Raw genomic sequence first — 18,084 nt, 5'->3', positions numbered from 1 at the left:
CTGTGGAAGCTGCACTCAGAAAAGTAAATGGACAGAAAAGTACCAGTCACCAGTATTGCCCCTGCAGCAAATCTTTTGCCCCCATAGCGGCTACACACTAACAGCTTTTGTTTGTGCAACCCAACGGGTTGCAAAAAAAAAAAGAAAAAAAAAAGACACTGACAGCTCCGGTTGGAGACACTGTACTAACCATGTGAGGTTAGTCCAGTGATCTCCACTGCTAAGCTATTGTGTTCTGACAGGGGGATGGCCACCCCGCCCGAACACTCCGATCAGCACTCTCTGCCATTGGGTGAAGGCTCTGATCAGGAGTTTTCTGTTGCTGTTTGCTGGCTTCCCAGCATGCATGTCCGACAATTCCGGCTGAATGGTTGGCTTCTGTTGGACAGCCTGACATACACACAAGCAAAATGTAGGACTTTTTTTTTAACTGGCAAATGTTTCCCAACAGTCTGCTCATGTGTATGGAGATTTATGCCTTGTTTTTCACTGTGTCTCTGTGTAGATGGCGATCCTGGTAGAGGCACATTCACAGAGCCCCTACCCCTCTGATGAATGGAGATCTGATAACTAGTAGAGAATATTCAAGCAGCAGCAGTAGAGGTGGAGGAAGCACAAATCACAGAATGGACGAAGCATGGAGATCCTTCCACTGCGAGTTCTCAGAGACAGCTTCCTCTGAGCTGGGAATTATGGCAGGGAGATTTTGCTGGAATAGCTAAGCCATTTAAGAAACCAGGTCCGCTCAAAATTCTCTACCTATAGCTAAAATAAAATTTTTGGTTGGACAAACCCTTTTACCACTTTGCAAGGCTGAATACATGGGAAAGGCTGGCTGCACCCAGAATTTAATGTTTAAACTATAAAGAGACACTTGTACAGAACCGAGACTTAAAACTCGCAGCCAATGTTCAGTGACCCACAGTATACTAGAGATTTGTGAACTTCTAAGTTTCTGCTCCTCTCCTGGTTCACATCATACAAATTGGAATGACCCATATTGAACTATGGCTTGCACATAGCTTCCAATTATAACATATAGATTGAGACAAGTGAGCATACAAATGTAGCTGCAGCTTGAATTGGCAGGCATGAGTATCAAGGTGATCTAAGCTGAATTTTTGGTCTGTAACAAAATCAGCCAGTTAAAGAATAATTCCAGTAAAATTGTAAGTGAACTACCATGCCGGAAATTCAACAACTGAGAAGTCACAAGGTCTGTTTAAAAGGTAATTGTACTTTTTGAAATGTTATATTTTTTGATGTAGCCATGAAAAGCAAGCTAACCTCCGTTTCTTTTTGTGTGCTTTCAGTCATCAGAGCCCTAGGCCAGTACAAACATCAACTTGCTTATATTTAGCCAGTCTGCACTCTACAGTATAGATAGCAGGACATTTCAAACCAGGACTGAGAACTATAATTGGTTTCCATGATTGGTTCACTAGAACCACATGGTTTATGGCGATGTGGGCAAGACTTAGCTAGACTTGTGCATGCCTCTTTTTTTAGAAGTTTTTTTATTTATTCTTTCAGTGATTACATCAATGCAGTGTGGAGAATACAGTTTTCCATAAAGTACCATGTAAACTATTGCTCCCTTGATGCTGCAAGACTCGTAACTCATGCCGCTGGGTGTGACTTCACCCTCTCATTACATCTGCAATATCCTTTCTTTCGATCTATGAGATAAATCAAGTAGTGTGCAGTGGGTGGTAAGAACACCTAGCCTGTGTATTTTAGCTGAGCAGCTGGTGTTTATAGAAAATATTACTGGAAAGCAATTTGAAGTATTGGGGAAGCTTTGCATGCCTTTGGAAATGACATGAGAATCCACATTTTATTTAAGCACCGTCTTTTCAAAGCATGACTATAAGGTACAGTGACATCTACATATTTGAAGTAAACAACTATGCTCCACCCAACAATATATTTTTAGGTTTAGTGGATTTATTTTTGATGAAAAATGTTTTAATTTTGGCTTTGGAATTTTAACCTGCCCTGCTTTTCTAGACTGTTTTCCTATAGAAATACTGTATAATTGCATCAGAGTAAACATTTTATGAATGAATTATTTCAAGTAGCGAATTCTAAACAAGTAAAGTTTGGGACAAACAACTGTTTGAGTTTTGTGATCCCCATATGAAGCCATTAACATTATGATACTACATAAATCATCAAATTCAGTTTTCCATTAGAGAAATTTTACATACAGATCATAATTTAATGTTGATATTTTGACAAATTTGGGTACCATTTGACACTATCAGAAATATTAATACAACCCTCCCTTGACATCCACCATTGTTAAATTCCATGACTGTAACCTTGTATTTGATTTATAAAATTCTATCACCTCTCCAGTGAGTCCGAGTAGCTTGTACATTTCATGTATTAACAAACCAACATTATGAAGAAGCTGGAGGTTTTTTTTTGTTTTTGTTTTTTTGCAATTCCTAAAAACCAGAGTTCCAGTAATGTGAACAGAACTGGCACACACACAGACAGCAGTCAATTTTGTCAGGCCTTGTGCTTTTGCCATTGTTTTTTTGTCCGGCCTAGACACCAAGCAGCAGCTAAGGCAGCTGAGGTTCGAGTGAAAATTGGCTTCTGGTTTCTCACCTTGTTCACAGACGTCTCTGTCAGCTTTAATGGAGCACACAAAATTTTAATGTCGTTTGTCAATTTTACTAATTGACAATATTTGGGATAAAACAGAGGGGCAAAATTTGGGGTTTGTCAAATTAAAAAATATATGAAATATTTATCCTTCCTTTTCTTTCTCAAATCTCTTCCACCAACTGACTAAGGGATGTTCTTTTGAAATGATTTCCACGTTAGATCTCCAAAGTGGTGTTCATGTTAGAGCTGTTCTACCAAAACAGTCTTCCATTTTTTAGGTAAGGTTGGTTAGAACATTGAGATTTTAAATTAATAATTGTGACAGATGGGAATGTAACAATAAAGGTTCATGGTCAAAGGACACCGGCGCAGGAACCATCTGGCATCCTGATCGGAAAAACAAAAGCATTGATTAATGATGGATTATATACACAGTCCATGATGTGGTCTTTGATCTACCATCACTATGAGTTGAAGTCAGTGACTCTCCTATGCCGACATCACTCCTCCTGTGGCCTCCAAACAAGGCGTGAACAGGAATGGCGACAAGGAAATATTTGTAGTCCACACGTGAGTTTAAAGGTAGAGTGGCCTGCCTTTCTCTTTTTGTGCTCTAGATAGATATGTTTTTAGCACACTGTTCCATTCTCAGGGCGGGATTTGGGGCAGTTGGTCCTCAGGACAGGCTGTACTGAGGGCGCTAAGGTGCAGAAGAAACCCGAGATTAAAGTTAGGCCCAAGCCCCCCCAGGCACAGAACATGGACCATCCATAGCCATGGCTGATGTCATCAGGTAGACCGTACAGGAACCGAGGGTAGCGGGACAGCTCAAAGTTGATACCTGCTACGCAGGTGCACAGTGAAATGATACAGAAGGTGCCTGTGAGTGGAGAGAGCAAAGTATTAGGGGGTCAGTGTTAGTATTTCCTTTTAAAATTCATACTCTATAGGTTTAGATAGGCCAAATAGAGAACATGTAATAGTCATTAAACAGTCAGGCCAACAACACAGAGTAATTTAGAGAATCTCTCAAGAATTCCAGTGGTGGGATCTAAACCCCTGAGTTACCAACTCCACCCCTTTGCCATGACCATTACAGAGGATGCAGCGATAAAATTATATTTTGACTTTGACCAGTACTGTAGAGTAAAATTCCATAGTGGAGGTGACTTATCCAGGAATCCTGGCTAAGTTGCCTCCAAGAGATGTAAAAATTAGCTGAACAATTAAATACATATACATACACATTAGGGACAGTTTTAGGAGGAAGCCAAATCATTTACCAGTAAGTTTTTGAAATGTTTGAGGAAACTCATACAAACACAAAGAGAGTTTACAAACTCAATGCAGATAATGTCCTTGGTATGAACCCAGTGCTCTGTGGTAAGTTGTAGAGTTGGCAATACACATTACAATCTGACTGTACAATCTCTTTTAGCTTTAACAACAGCTATAAAATGTGAGGACATGCCTAGACAATCCATTATATTTTTATCTGATTGAATATGCTCTCCCCATGGAGATTGTGGTCTAAAAATTTTAAAGTAGAACTATAGGCAAAACTTTTTTTTTTCATTTATGACAGAGCAAATGTTTTTTCGCCACCTGTGTCCCATTGCAGAGATTTCTCTTCACTTTCTGTCCCATAGCCAAACAAAAAGTGATAGTCAATCCCTGCAAATTAAGGGGATTCCTTGGGGACCCAAGGCCACCAAAATTAGTGTCCTCATTGGAAGATTTCCCCTCTATTACTTTTCTAGGGACAACCCAAAATTTTTAATTTTATTTTACCACTTCCCGACCAGCGCACGACGATGTACGTCGACAGAATGGCACGGGCAGGCATATTGGCGTACAGGTACGTCCAATATTCGATGCCGCCCTGCCATCGGGAGCGCGCCGCCGGCGGCGCGCTCCCGCGCTGGTCGGGACCCCCGTGAGTCCGGTCGCGGGACCCGCGGACTCGATCGCCGCGGGCATCCCCGCGATCGTCTCACGGAGCGGCCGAATAGAGCAAATGCTGTGTAAACAACATTTGTCTATTCTGCCTAGCAACTAGTGACGCTGATCTCTGCTCCATGTGATTGGAGCAGAGATCAGTGTACACTAAATGAAAGCCCAACCCCCCCACAGTTAGTAACACTCACCTAGGAACACTTAACCCCTACACAGCCACCCACTGGTTAACCCTTTCACTGCCAGTGTCATTTACACAGGAATCACTGCATTTATATAGCAGTGATTACTGTATAAATGACAATGGTCCCAAAAATGTGTCAAAAATGTCCAATGTGTCTGCCATAATGTCGCAGTCACAATAAAAATCGCTGATCGCCGCCATTACTAGTAAAAAAATAATAATAAAAAATTATTAATAAAAATACTATAAAACTATCCCTATTTTGTAAACGCTATAACTTTTGCGCAAACCAATCAATAATCGCTTATTGCGATTTTTTTTACCAAAAATATGTAGAAGAATACGTATGGGCCTAAACTGAGGGAAAAAAATGTTTTTTTATATATTTTTGGGGGATATTTATTATAACAAAAAGTAAAAAATAATGCGTTTTTTTCAAAATTGTCGCTCTATTTTTGTTTATAGCGCAAAAAATAAAAACCGCAGGGGTGATCAAATACCACCAAAAGAAAGCTCTATTTGTGGGAAAAAAAGGACGTCAATTTTGTTTGGGAGCCACATCGCACGACCGCGCAATTGTCAGTTAAAGCGACGCAGTGCCGAATCGCAAAAAGTGGTCTGGTCTTTGACCAGCAAATTGGTCCGGTCTGAAAGTGGTTAACTTTCACTTTCAACGATAACAATAAACAGGACAAATAGAGAGGATGAATCTCTTTAGCGGGAGCACAGACAGCAATAAAAACTGATAGGCATTCTAATCCCTCTCCACGCTATTCAAAGATAAAAAAAAAAGTTTTGCCTTTAATTATACTTAAAGCAGGGGTCTCCATAAGGAAGGGAAGCTCAGGAGGAAAAAATAGTGCATCCTTGAAAAAATTTGATTCTTCTTTAAATTTGATTAGTGCATTTAAAAATGAATTTGTTTGACTCACAAATATCTGTAAAATATACAATGTTGTCTTTGTACTGAAAAGTTTGGAGACCCTGATGTACAGAACATAATATAACCAGATTTTAACATGCATGGCTGTATGTAGTCCTGTTGCATGCTCTGCCACTGTCTCACAATTAGCGGCAGCTCTGACAAACTGCTATGTGTGTGCTTTCTATGAGAACAGGGGTCTCCAAACTTTCTAAACAAAGGGCAGTTTACTGTCCTTCAGAGTTTAGGGGGACCAGACCATGGGTATTAGGAGTAAAAAAGGTCCCAACAACAATGGGAAAAAATAATGCCCTATAGTTTGTTTCAGTGGGATAAATTGTGCTCCATCGTTGGTGTCATTGGGATAAATTGTGCACAATTATTAGTGTCTTAAGGAGGAATTGTGCCCCATCATTGGTGTCATTGGGATAAATTGTGCACAATTATTAGTGTCTTAAGGAGGAATTGTGCCCCATCATTGGTGTCATTGGGAGGAATTGTGCCCCACCATTGGTGTCATTAGGATAAATTGTGCCCCGTTGTTGGTGTCATTGGGAGGAATTGTGCCCCATCGTTGAGATCAGTGAATGAAATTGTGTCCCAAGGACTGGATAAAAACAAGCAAACAGCAGTTTGGAGACCTCTGTATTAGACTGTTGAGCTGACTGCAATAGGAAATGCTGTAACTGGCAGGCATGAAATGAAACATTTGCTAAAAAGTATTTGTTTAACCCCTTTCCGCCGACCGACTCCTGACCCTTTAAGGGCTCTAAACATCTGGAGGCGGAGGTGGGTATTCGGGTCATGTGACCGCTGTGATTGGCTGTCACAGCAGTTACATGATTGAAAAGCTCCCGATCTCTATTATGCATCAGGAGCTTTCCCGTAACTGGCTACCATGTTGGGAGCGCACTCTCAGCACGGTAAGTGGTTTACACAGGACCACAAATATGTGGCCGCTCGGCGTGAGGGCCCAAACACTTAGGGACCACATATATTTATGCGGCCGGTGTGAAGAGGTTAAGAAAACTGTATACAGTGAGACATGTTTCTAAACATGCTTAAAAATAAAATTCTGGATCTACATAAGCTTCAATAGCTCTTTTAAATTATGTGTATAATGCAGTTTTTTGTCTTGGATAAGAGCCATTGTGTCTTACCTCCCATGAGGAAGAGTAGACCTGCAACATACTGCATGAGCCCTCTGTCCCAGCAGCACCCCAGCACGCCAATGATCCATCCAAACAGGATGATGGCTACTGCCATGCCCATAAAGCCAGCTGTCATTCTGCGTAAATCTGTGGAAACAATAATGAGATCATTTAAAATGTGTAACTCCATCTTTTTGGCAAAAAAAATACAACTGGTACACAATAACCCATCAAACATATTTATTTACCCTTTGTTGTGTGTTTTTGTGCTTCTCTATGTCAACCTGTGGCTGAACAGCAGTGGTAAAAAGCAAAATGCATTTGGATCTGTTTGCTAACACAACTCCTGAACATTTAGTAAAGACTGCTGCAAAAATAACTGTCAGCTGTATTCGCTGTAATCTTCAGTTTATGTCTTTCACTGTCCAGTATACCTAAATAACCGTCAGCACATGAGCCCTTGAAACATGTTGGCTATATCTTCAGACCTGCTGTCAAGATGGACCTGATACAAAACTGTGGCACTCTCATACATTTATATACTCTTCTGACTTTTCCTGTGCTAGACTAAAGCATACCTCCCAACTTTTTGAGATGGGAATGAGGGACACCTATCAGCAAAGTATGCAGGCATAGGACACACCCCCTGCCACGCCCCCTTAAAGGAGAATTGTACAAAAAAGCAAGATTGGTTAAACCTACAAGTGTTTTTTTACCACTACTATTCCTTTATATTGGCTTTTGGAGTTTACAAATGCAGCAATTTAGAAATCAGATGAAAGGTTTAGCACTGGAAAACACTTTTTGATAGATACAAAGTGCATTTTATATAAATCTATATAGATCAGACCAAAATGAGGGACAAATGAGCAGGAATGAGGGACAGAGGGATGTTGCTTCAAATCGGGGACAGTTCCTCGAAATCAGGGACAGTTGGGAGCTATGCTGAAGAGTCATCAGTGAGCAAAACAGATGTAGGTGTAGCTTGCTACATTAATTGACAATTTTTCCATTGCCTCTTTGACCTCTTTTTAAAAATACCTCAAGCTCACAGAAAAGGGGTGCACTATTACAAACCAAAACATGTAGTAATCTTCAATAAGGTTTGCTAAAATCAAGGTTTATGTTATAAATCTTGTAGTAAAGATGCAAAACTGATATTTTCCTTCCACAGTGATTAGATATTAAATTGCACCTAGCATCAGATATTTTTTCATGTTAAATGCATGGAGGCTAACTAATGTGTAAAGGTGGCTCCACACTGCCCCGCTGTGCTTGGCTAAGAGGTCAACAAAACCGCAGGACACAATGGAAGTCTATGCAAAAGCGCAGCTAACCTGCGCTTTGCGCAAAGCACATTGGGTCAGTGTGAAGCTGCCCCAATCATAACACTCAAATATTTACAGTACACCCTCTCAAATAGATCACAGTCCACCAACCCTGATAACTTCCTAATCTGCTTTTCTGTTTAGAAGGGTAAAGCCATCTTTTATGTGAAGGCATCATCCAGGGACACTACTTCCTGGATTGAGATGCTGAGTAAGAGATAACACAGTCATGTAAAGTCCGGTGTCTGTGCAGTTCTTAGTTGTGTACACAAATGTCTGACACAGCTAAGCAGCCAGCTGTAGCTTCTCACCTTGTGATAGGTTACAAACTTACAATGACTACCTGAGGAAGTCATGTGACCGTGACGATACACGTAGGGCGGAGCTGGGTGACATGATTGAGAGACGTAACCGAAAGTGATGCAGCCCCACTATGTATTGAAGTGTCATTACTATAATATGTTAATGTAAATGCGTTCATTTAAATAAAGTGATTCCTTGATCTACTACACCACGTCTCAAACACAAGGCCAGTCGGCCAAATTCGGCACACCAGGCCATTTCATGTGGCCCTCGCATCCCTGCAAGTGAGAAAGAGAAGTGGAGCAGCCTACACTGCCAGGTAGGTGCAAGAGTCAGGCCAGGTAGGTGAGCTGTGATGAAGCTTTTTGGGGTCAGAAGTTTTGGGAGGGGGGGTGAGGGCCGTGGAGGGAGATGTGTGCAGAGGTGGAGGAAAGTGGTGCATAGGTTGGAGTCGGGGAAAGGTTTAAGTAAGATGTGAACAACCTGTGAAAGAGACCTGAACCCTGCACACTGTACACAGCACACCCCTAAAAACTGCACTTTGTATATAGTGCACCCCTGAATTCTGCACTCTGTACATCCCTGTAGTACATCCCTGAGCTCCACACATAACGCACTCCTGGTATTTATTAAGATTCTCTCATTGTGCAATTTGGTCACGCCCACCATTTGATGTGGTTCAGCCGGGGGGGGGGGGGGATAATTTTATTCTCTGGATAATATTATATAGTCTTAGAGATACAACCAGCCCTTTGAGGACAACCATAATGCTGATGTGGCCCGCAATGAAATTGAGTTTGACACCCCTGTACTACACTATGTGGGGCCCCCATATGTTGTGTGCATGCTTGCAGAGTGGAGGAGAGAACCAGTCCGAGTTCTTAAAGGGTTGCACATATCACCACTGTTAAGAGATTAAAGTGGTTCTGCACCTAAAAAAAAAATATTAAAAGCCAGCAGCTACTAATATTGCAGCTGCTGACTTTTAATAAAATCACACTTACCTGTCCCAGGGTCCAGCGATGTCGGCGGCAGATGACGAGCGATCGCTCGTCTCTCTGCTGCCCCCGCCGCCATCCTCTGTCAGGGAATCGGGAAATGAAGCATTGCGGCTTCACTGCCCGGTTCCCTACTGCGCATGCGTGAGTCGCGCTGCGCGTCTCTTCTGGTCCCCCGCTGTGTCCTGGGAACTGAGTGTTTCCCAGAACACAACGGGGGGGGGGGGGGCGGGGCATCTGCGGGGGTCTGCGGCGGTCCACCCGGAAGTGGGTGCAGGTACCTGGATTATCCAGGTAACTGCACCCCCTCCCCCCTGAAAGGTGTCGATTGTGGCACCGGAGGGGGGGAGGGATCAGATTAGCGGAACTTCCCCTTTAGGGTGAAGAACCGCTTTAAGGAAGAATATCGCATCACCTGAGTGGAGGCTGAATTGATCCCCAGTGGGTAACCTGATTTTATACAGGTCCAAAGTTTAAGGTGGCAATGCACGCACATTGGTGGTGGGAGCAGTGGTGGCCCGTCCATAGGTGGCGCCCCCCCCCCCCCCCCCCCCTCCCTCCAGGCAGTCCAAAAAAAATTTTTTTTACATTTATTTAAACATGTCCCTTTAAAAAAAAAAATTTTTTTTAAATGTCCTTATGTGTCCAGGCGTTGGGCGCAGTGCAATATATGAAGCGCCACATCTATCCAATCATGAGATTGCAGATGGGGTGCTTCATTTGCCCCAAAAAAACTTGCTCTGTCGATCGCGCCACAGCTTCCGGCATGATGGACTGGCCGGGCGAGTGGATAGATTCATTGAGTAGCGCTACCGACATCACTCAAGGAAGTGACGTTGGCACTCATCTGCTCAGTCCAGCGTCAGACCAGCAAGTAAGCTCATCATGTTCGGCGGCATAGACTTCATTAATTTAATTTCTTGGTGGTTAGATGACAGCAGCCCAACCCCCCCGCTCATCAACTTCATGAACTTTTTTCGGAGGTCGTCCCCAACCACCCCCCCCCCCCCCCTGCCGCTTATCAACTACATTCATTTTTTTTGAAAGTTGGACGGCAGAACCACCCCCCTCCGCTTATCAACTTCATTGTGAGTATTGAAAGTGATGATATGGGAATAATGCTACACAAAAAAAACAGAATGCCTTTGGGATGCTGACCATAGACATGGCAGCCTTGATGTAATACTGAGCCTTGTAGTTCCATTAAAGTTGGAATAGAATATCTGATCTGGGTTTGCCATATCACACAAAATGTTTTAGTGCCTGCAGTAAAGAGTAGCAGCAAAGCATATGATCCTGGAAGTACAAGTGTTGTTCTGTACTCAACAGTTTTCCAGGACATGCAAGCCTACTAAGTAAAATGCTGCACATTGAAAGGAAAGTAGGTACAGGTTCTTCTCAATGGAGGACTGTTAGTACTGGGTACTTTTCTACTGCGATGAATGGAAATCTCCTCTGAGAGAATTAGTGGGCTGCCATTGTTGACCTCTCCTGTTGGACGGCAGCACAACCCCCACCCCTCCGCTTATCGACTTCATAAATTTTTTTTGGTGGTTGCACGGCAGCACAACCCCCCACACCCCGTTTATCAACTTCATTCATTTTTTTTGGTGGTTGGACGGCAGCATGAACCCCCCCCCCCCCCCTTATCAACTTCATACATTTTTTCGGTGGCTGGAGGGCAGCAGATCTTGTATGATCTCAGAGAATTCATACCTGTGACCCATGATTGTAGTATGATGTCATACCTGTGACTGGTGATTGTATTATAATGTCATACCTGTGACCCATGATTGTAGTATAATGTCATACATGTGGCCCACGATCGTAGTATGATCTCATACTACTACACAGAATGTGTAGCCTGTTATATGATGTGCAGAGCCCTGTGTATAATGTGCAGCCCGGTAAATGATGTGCAGAGCTCTGTGAATAATGTACAGCCTGGTATATGATGTGCAGAGCCCTGTGTATAATGTGCAGCCTGGTATATGATGTGCAGAGCTCTGTGTATAATGTGCAGCCTGGTATATGATGTGCAGAGCCCTGTGTATAATGTGCAACCTGGTATATGATGTGCACAGCCCGGTGTATAATGTGCAGCCTGGTATATGATGTGCAGAGCCCTGTGTATAATGTGCAGCCTGGTATATGATGTGGATTCTATAAGGGGTGTGGCTTATGAGAAGTGGGATGGGCCAAATGTGGAGGGACGGGTCTTGCGCTCCCCATCCTAAAACTTCACCAGCTGCCACTGGGTGGGAGTGACTGAATTTGTTTAATGAACTGAACAGCAAGATAATACAAGGAATACACGTGGTGCAAGTGTATGTCTCAAGAGATTCACAATTCAAGCAACACTTTTCAGAGACTGTTCTTAGTTTTTAAAGGAGTTTATGGTTCACATATGCACTTAGGAATTTTGAGCACTGATTATTCAATATTAGAAGGTGCAACATTATATATATATATATATATATATATATATATATATACATATATATATATATATATATATATATATATATATATATATATATATATATATATATATACATATATATATATATATATATATATATATATATATATATATATATATATATATATATATATATATATATATATAATATATATATATATACACTACCGTTCAAAAGTTTGGGGTCACATTGAAATGTCCTTATTTTTGAAGGAAAAGCACTGTACTTTTCAATGAAGCTAACTTTAAACTAGTCCTAACTTTAAAAAAATATACTCTATACATTGCTAATGTGGTAAATGACTATTCTAACTGCAAATGTCTAGTTTTTGGTGCAATATCTACATAGGTGTATAGAGGCCCATTTCCAGCAACTATCACTCCAGTGTTCTAATGGTACAATGTGTTTGCTCATTTGCTCAGAAGGCTAATTGATGATTAGCAAACCCTTGTGCAATCATGTTCACACATCTAAAAACAGTCTAGCTCCTTCCAGAAGCTACAAAACTGACCTTCCTGTGAGCAGATTGAGTTTCTGGAGCATCACATTTGTGGGGTCAATTAAACGCTCAAAATGGCCAGAAAAAGAGAACTTTCATCTGAAACTATTCTTGTTCTTAGAAATGAAGGCTATTCCATGCGAGAAATTGCAAAGAAATTGAAGATTTCCTACAACGGTGTGTACTACTCCCTTCAGAGGACAGCACAAACAGGCTCTAACCAGAGTAGAAAAAGAAGTGGGAGGCCGCGTTGCACAACTAAGCAAGAAGATAAGCACATTAGAGTCTCTAGTTTGAGAAACAGGCGCCTCACAGGTCCCCAACTGGCATCTTCATTAAATAAATGAATAAGGAAGGCTATCACTCCATTTTGCAACGCCATGCCATACCCAGTGGACAGCACTTGATTGGAGCCAATTTCATCCTACAACAGGACAATGACCCTAAACACACCTCCAAATTGTGCAAGAACTATTTACAGCAGAAGCAGGCAGCTGGTATTCTATCGGTAATGGAGTGGCCAGCACAGTCACCAGATCTGAACCCCATTGAGCTGTTGTGGGAGCAGCTTGACCGTATGGTACGCCAGAAGTGCCCATCCAACCAATCCAACTTGTGGGAGCTGCTTCTAGAAGCGTGGGGTGCAATTTCTCCAGCTTACCTCAATAAATTAACAGCTAGAATGCCAAAGGTGTGCAATGCTGTAATTGCTGCAAAAGGAGGATTCTTTGACGAAAGCAAAGTTTGATGTAAAAACAATGTTATTTCAAATACAAATCATTATTTCTAACCTTGTCCATGTCTTGACTCTATTTTCTATTCATTTCACAACGTATGGTGGTGAATAAGTGTGACTTTTCATGGAAAACACAAAATTGTTTGGGTGACCCCAAACTTTTGAACGGTAGTGTATATATCTATCTATCTATCTATCTATATATATATATATATATATATATATATATATATATATATATATATATATAGTTTGATCAACTTACAGTGTTGCAGCCTTATCCCTGGGGGAGAGAACAGGGAAATGTAGGGAAATGCTTCCTCCTGCAGTAGACTAAAGACATCATCTCAGCCATAGCAAAAGAACTCAAGAAGGACTTTTTAATTAAAAAAGGTCAAGCTTTATGAAAAATGATACACCTCATCAACTCCATGGCTACCACAGTATCAGATTTAAGGCAGGTAATTTCTGTACATGTTGCACCACCATTTCCCAGTAAAAGTAGCTGTGGAAAGGACCTTTCCATCATTTTAAAATAAAACCTATGCTTTGTCCATGTAATGCAAGGAAACAGGTTCTCTTAATTGTTTCATTTTCACCCAAACGCAGGCATCCAATCCTGCAATGTGTTAGGAAATGGAGAGAATCACAGGCTCCCCTTACCTGAATGTACTGCGTGAATGGAGGAAATGCGTGTCTATAGACAGGGTTAAGGTGGCCAGGTAAGTGGTCCTGTTGGAGGGCAAAATACAAATTCAGTTGAAAGTGATCCTCTTCTTTATCCATGCAAGGGTCACTTAGTTCCCCTTATCCCCAGCAGCAAACACCTTCATTTTCTAACTCATGCACCATTAGGCTTCTGTGACTCCAAACCGACCTATCAGAACTTACACAGAGACATCAACTTCTTCTCTGGCCCCATATGACAGTGGTGGCCAAGTCCTAAGGTACCTAAGCTCTGTGATATGGGCATGGGTGAGTGAGTCACATACTTACAGATAATAAAAAGTATTTCACTTTGCTTCCAGCTGCTAAACGGAGTGCCAAAAGATGAGTATATGTCGCAGGGGAGGGGAGGAGGTAAAATGCCCCCTTATCCTTTGCCCATGAGATCTACTTATTACCAAAAAATCTCATTATTGTTGGTGGTATTTTCTTTTAACGAGCATCCCTTTTTATTCTTTATGCTCTTTAAATCAGTTTTGTACAATACCTGCCACTTGTCTCTTGCTCATCATCCTATATTGCAATACAATCAATTAACATTCAGCTGTCTAAATCATTTCTCCCGAAGACTGTAAAAAAAAAAAAAAAAAAAAAAGCAGCATAACAGATGTGCCCTAAACGCGGCAGGAATCGGGGGGTGGAATTTTGTGTTTAGAAAACCTCAGCAGAATCTCTGCATTTTTCCGAGTGTGCACCTGACCTGATCAACCACCTCTTCAAATTAAAAACAGCGGGGAGCTGACGTTTCGTGACACGCATCTGCATATTTCAGAGAGAAGAAGCGGGGAGGGGTCAAGTGTACACGTAGAGCGCAGCATGACAAGGCAGATCAGTAGTTGAAGACAGGAAGGTGCTCTCCTCTGGTGCCGTTCATGAAGGCCTGACAGCAAATGGGCCATCCTCATCCCATGGCGAATAGGCTATTTACAGGCTTATTGCATTAATCAGAATGAAGGACAATGAGAATGTGTGAATCAACCCAAAAGCAGCCAATCAAAATTCATTTTACTTGAGTCGCTTTATTTCAAGGCGAGCTATATTTTTTTTTTGTTTTATATGTAATCATCTTATACAGACCCTGTAAACAGACCATTAAAGTCAACAAAAATCTTCACAAAAGACTATATGTGCATTTAATGTATTTTATGTACATTCTTTACCTATAAAAGCCTTCCTTATGTAGACACCCAAAAGCCTTGAGACTGTTGATGGGCTCCACCATCTTGGATGTGAGCTGTCACTCAGATGACACTTTATAGCAGGGGCGGACTGACCACTCATGGGGCCCCTGGGCAACAGGAGATTATGGAGCCCCTAGGCAATCAGAGATTATGGGGCCACACCGTATACACACACACAGTATACAATCACACAGTATACACATACATGTACACACAGTATACACAGACATGTTTCTATTGGCTGAGAAGGTACTGGAGAGGTGGGGCAGCAATAATCTCTGGGATTTTTAGACCAAAAGGATGTCGGTAAGGGACATTTCAGAAACAGATGTAAACAAAAACACAGATTTTTACATACTGTCCCTGATTTTACTGAGGCTGGCAACCCTGATGGGGCCCCCTAGTGGCCCGGGGCCCTCGGGCAGTGCCCGAGTGGGCGAATGGTCAGTCCGCCCCTGCTTTATAGTTTTCTATATTCTATAACTTTTATCCTTTCCCAGCAGCTACATTAAATAAGGTAAGGGCAGGGGCAGAGAAGCTGGACCAGGACAGGCAGTAATCAGACACTCACAGAAGAAGAGAGGGCTATGATGTGCAAAGAGGGAGAGGGCTGGGCTAGGGATTTGACTCTCCTGAATGCCAAGTTAAAAGGTACTTTATAAATAAAATAAATTACTTATGGAAAGGAAAATCATTGAAAGGTAAGCATTTAAAAAACTTGATTTTCTGTGCTTTGATTTGTAATTGTTTAAAGCTGGTGACAGGGTCACTTTACTGTCCAATTGAACTTTAATTTTATATAAGTTGTACATTCTAGGAGCATAAAAAAGTTGTGCAAAGTCTGATGGACAATGTCCGATAGGACCGTGTTGTCGGATAATCCGACAGTGTGTGGGCTCCATCGGACTGTTTCTGTCGGAGTATCCGACGGACCAAGTTTTCCAGCTGGGCTATAAAATTTTCCGACAACATGATCCGATCGGACTTTGTCCAATCATGTGTAGATAATTCTGATCGGACAAAGTGCCACGCGTGCTCAGATCAAATTCCTAGACCAAAGCTATTGGCTAACGAAATAACGTCATCACGTTAAGTACGATCGGATTTTCTGACAACTTTGTCCGACTGTGTGTATGCAACAGTTTCGGACAAAATCCGTCGGACAAAATCCAACAGATTTGGTTGTCGGAATGTCCGACCGTGTGTACAAGGGCTTACAGTTTATTTTCTTCAGAAAGCAGCCACAGCTGGAGTAGAAAAGTCTACACGTTGATGGCATTCTCCAAAGAAGGGCCCTTCTTTTTGTGGAAGCAGTAGTCTCTCTGCAGAGGTTCAACATGTTCCCTGATGAGCTTGGGCTCAAGCTCACCAATTAGCAGGAAGCATAAGCTTTACTGATTGTGGAGCTATAGGTCTGACTCAGTGGGGGTGTGCCTTCAGGCTGGTCACATGAAGCACAGGATACTCCTCACCTATTCTATAAGCTCTAAATGATACAGACAGCACTGCTGACTTGATGATATTAACCACTTACAGACCGGACCATTTTGCTGGTCAAAGACCAGACCACTTTTTGCGATTCGGCACTGCGTCGCTTTAACTGACAATTGCGCGGTCGTGCGACGTGGCTCCCAAACAAAATTGAAATCCTTTTTTTCCCACAAATAGAGCTTTCTTTTGGTGGTATTTGATCACCCCTGCAGTTTTTATTTTTTGCGCTATAAACAAAAATAGTAAATATCCCCCCAAAAAATATTAAAAACATTTTTTTCCCCCAGTTTAGGCCGATACCTATTCTTCTACATATTTTTGGTAAAAAAAATCACAATAAGCGATTATTGATTGGTTTGCGCAAAAGTTATTGCGTTTACAAAATAGGGGATATTTTTATGGCATTTTTATTAATAATTTTTTATTATTTTTTTTTTACTAGTAATGGCAGAGATCAGTGATTTTTATTGTGACTGCGACATTATGGCGGACACATCGGACATTTTTGACACATTTTTGGGACCATTGTCAGTTATACAGCAATCACTGCTATATAAATGCAGCGATTCCTGTGTAAATGACACTGGCAGTGAAGGGGTTAACCAGTGGGTGGCAGTGTAGGGGTTAAGTGTTCCTAGGGGTGTGTTACTAACTGTGGGGGGGCTGGGCTTTCATCTCTGCTCCAATCACATGGAGCAGAGATCAGCGTCACTAGTTGCTAGGCAGAATGGAGAAATGCTGTTTACAACGGCACTTCTCCATTCAGCCGTCCCGTGAGACGATCGCGGGTATGCCTGCGGCGATCGAGTCCATGGGACCCGCGACCAGACTCACGGGGGTCCTGACCGGCATGCGAGCGCGCCGCCGGCGGTGCGCTCGCGATGGCAGGGCGGCATTGAAGATTGGACGTACCTGTACGCCAATATGCCTGCCCGTGCCATTCTGCCGACGTACATCGGTGTGCGCTGGTCGGGAACCGGTTAACATTGTTCCATGGATCATTGTATATGACTACAGCTCCATGTGGTAATGCCCCTTCAGGTCCATGAAGCCTTGCAAGATTTCCTAAGTTTTCTGAGTTTTAATGACACTGGGTACCTAGTGTATATGTAGATTTGGAAAGCAGTTACTGTGGGGAACAGGACCAGAAAAGAGGGGAATATTGAAGCCAGAGTTGTTATATTTTTTGGTCTTACTTTCTGAAGCCCTATTTGTTTTTAATTTTCCCTGGTCACACTTCAAAGTAAATGCATCATGAAATGATATAGGGCAGTCATTGCCGACCTTATGTATGGTGACCCTCTTCAATACTTTTTGAGTTACATAGTTGCATAGAAGGTGGGGTTGAAAAAAGACACAAGTCCATCAAGTTGAACCTTTGTGTGTGATTATATGTCAGTCTAATATTACATATATTGTATATCCCTGTATGTTGTGGTCGTTCAGGTGCTTGTCTAATAGTTTTTTGAAACTATCGATGCTCCCCGCTGATACCACCTCCTGTGGA

At 42.1% G+C, this 18,084-nt stretch overlaps 1 protein-coding gene across 1 annotated transcript in view; it reads right to left on the bottom strand.

Annotated features, from left to right (window-relative positions):
* Nucleotides 1–1,498: 1,498 nt before the first annotated feature.
* The window catches only part of TMEM178B (transmembrane protein 178B), a 504,253-nt gene continuing 487,667 nt past the window's right edge, over nt 1,499–18,084 (bottom strand). Inside the window, exons 4-5 of the mRNA XM_077469262.1 lie at nt 6,842–6,979; nt 1,499–3,499 (exon numbers count right to left, since the gene is read on the bottom strand). Coding sequence (XP_077325388.1) covers nt 3,249–3,499; nt 6,842–6,979 — 389 coding nt within the window. The 3' untranslated portion in view covers nt 1,499–3,248. The remainder of the gene's footprint in view (nt 3,500–6,841; nt 6,980–18,084) is intronic.

This window comes from Lithobates pipiens, unplaced genomic scaffold (genome assembly GCF_037356315.1).
Source record: "Lithobates pipiens isolate NorthernLeopardFrog02 unplaced genomic scaffold, aLitPip1_a1.2 Scaffold_8, whole genome shotgun sequence".
In the NCBI taxonomy this organism is placed as follows: domain Eukaryota; kingdom Metazoa; phylum Chordata; class Amphibia; order Anura; family Ranidae; genus Lithobates; species Lithobates pipiens.
The sequence above is the reverse complement of the archived record's forward strand: the minus strand, read 5'-3'. Positions and strand labels throughout refer to the sequence as shown.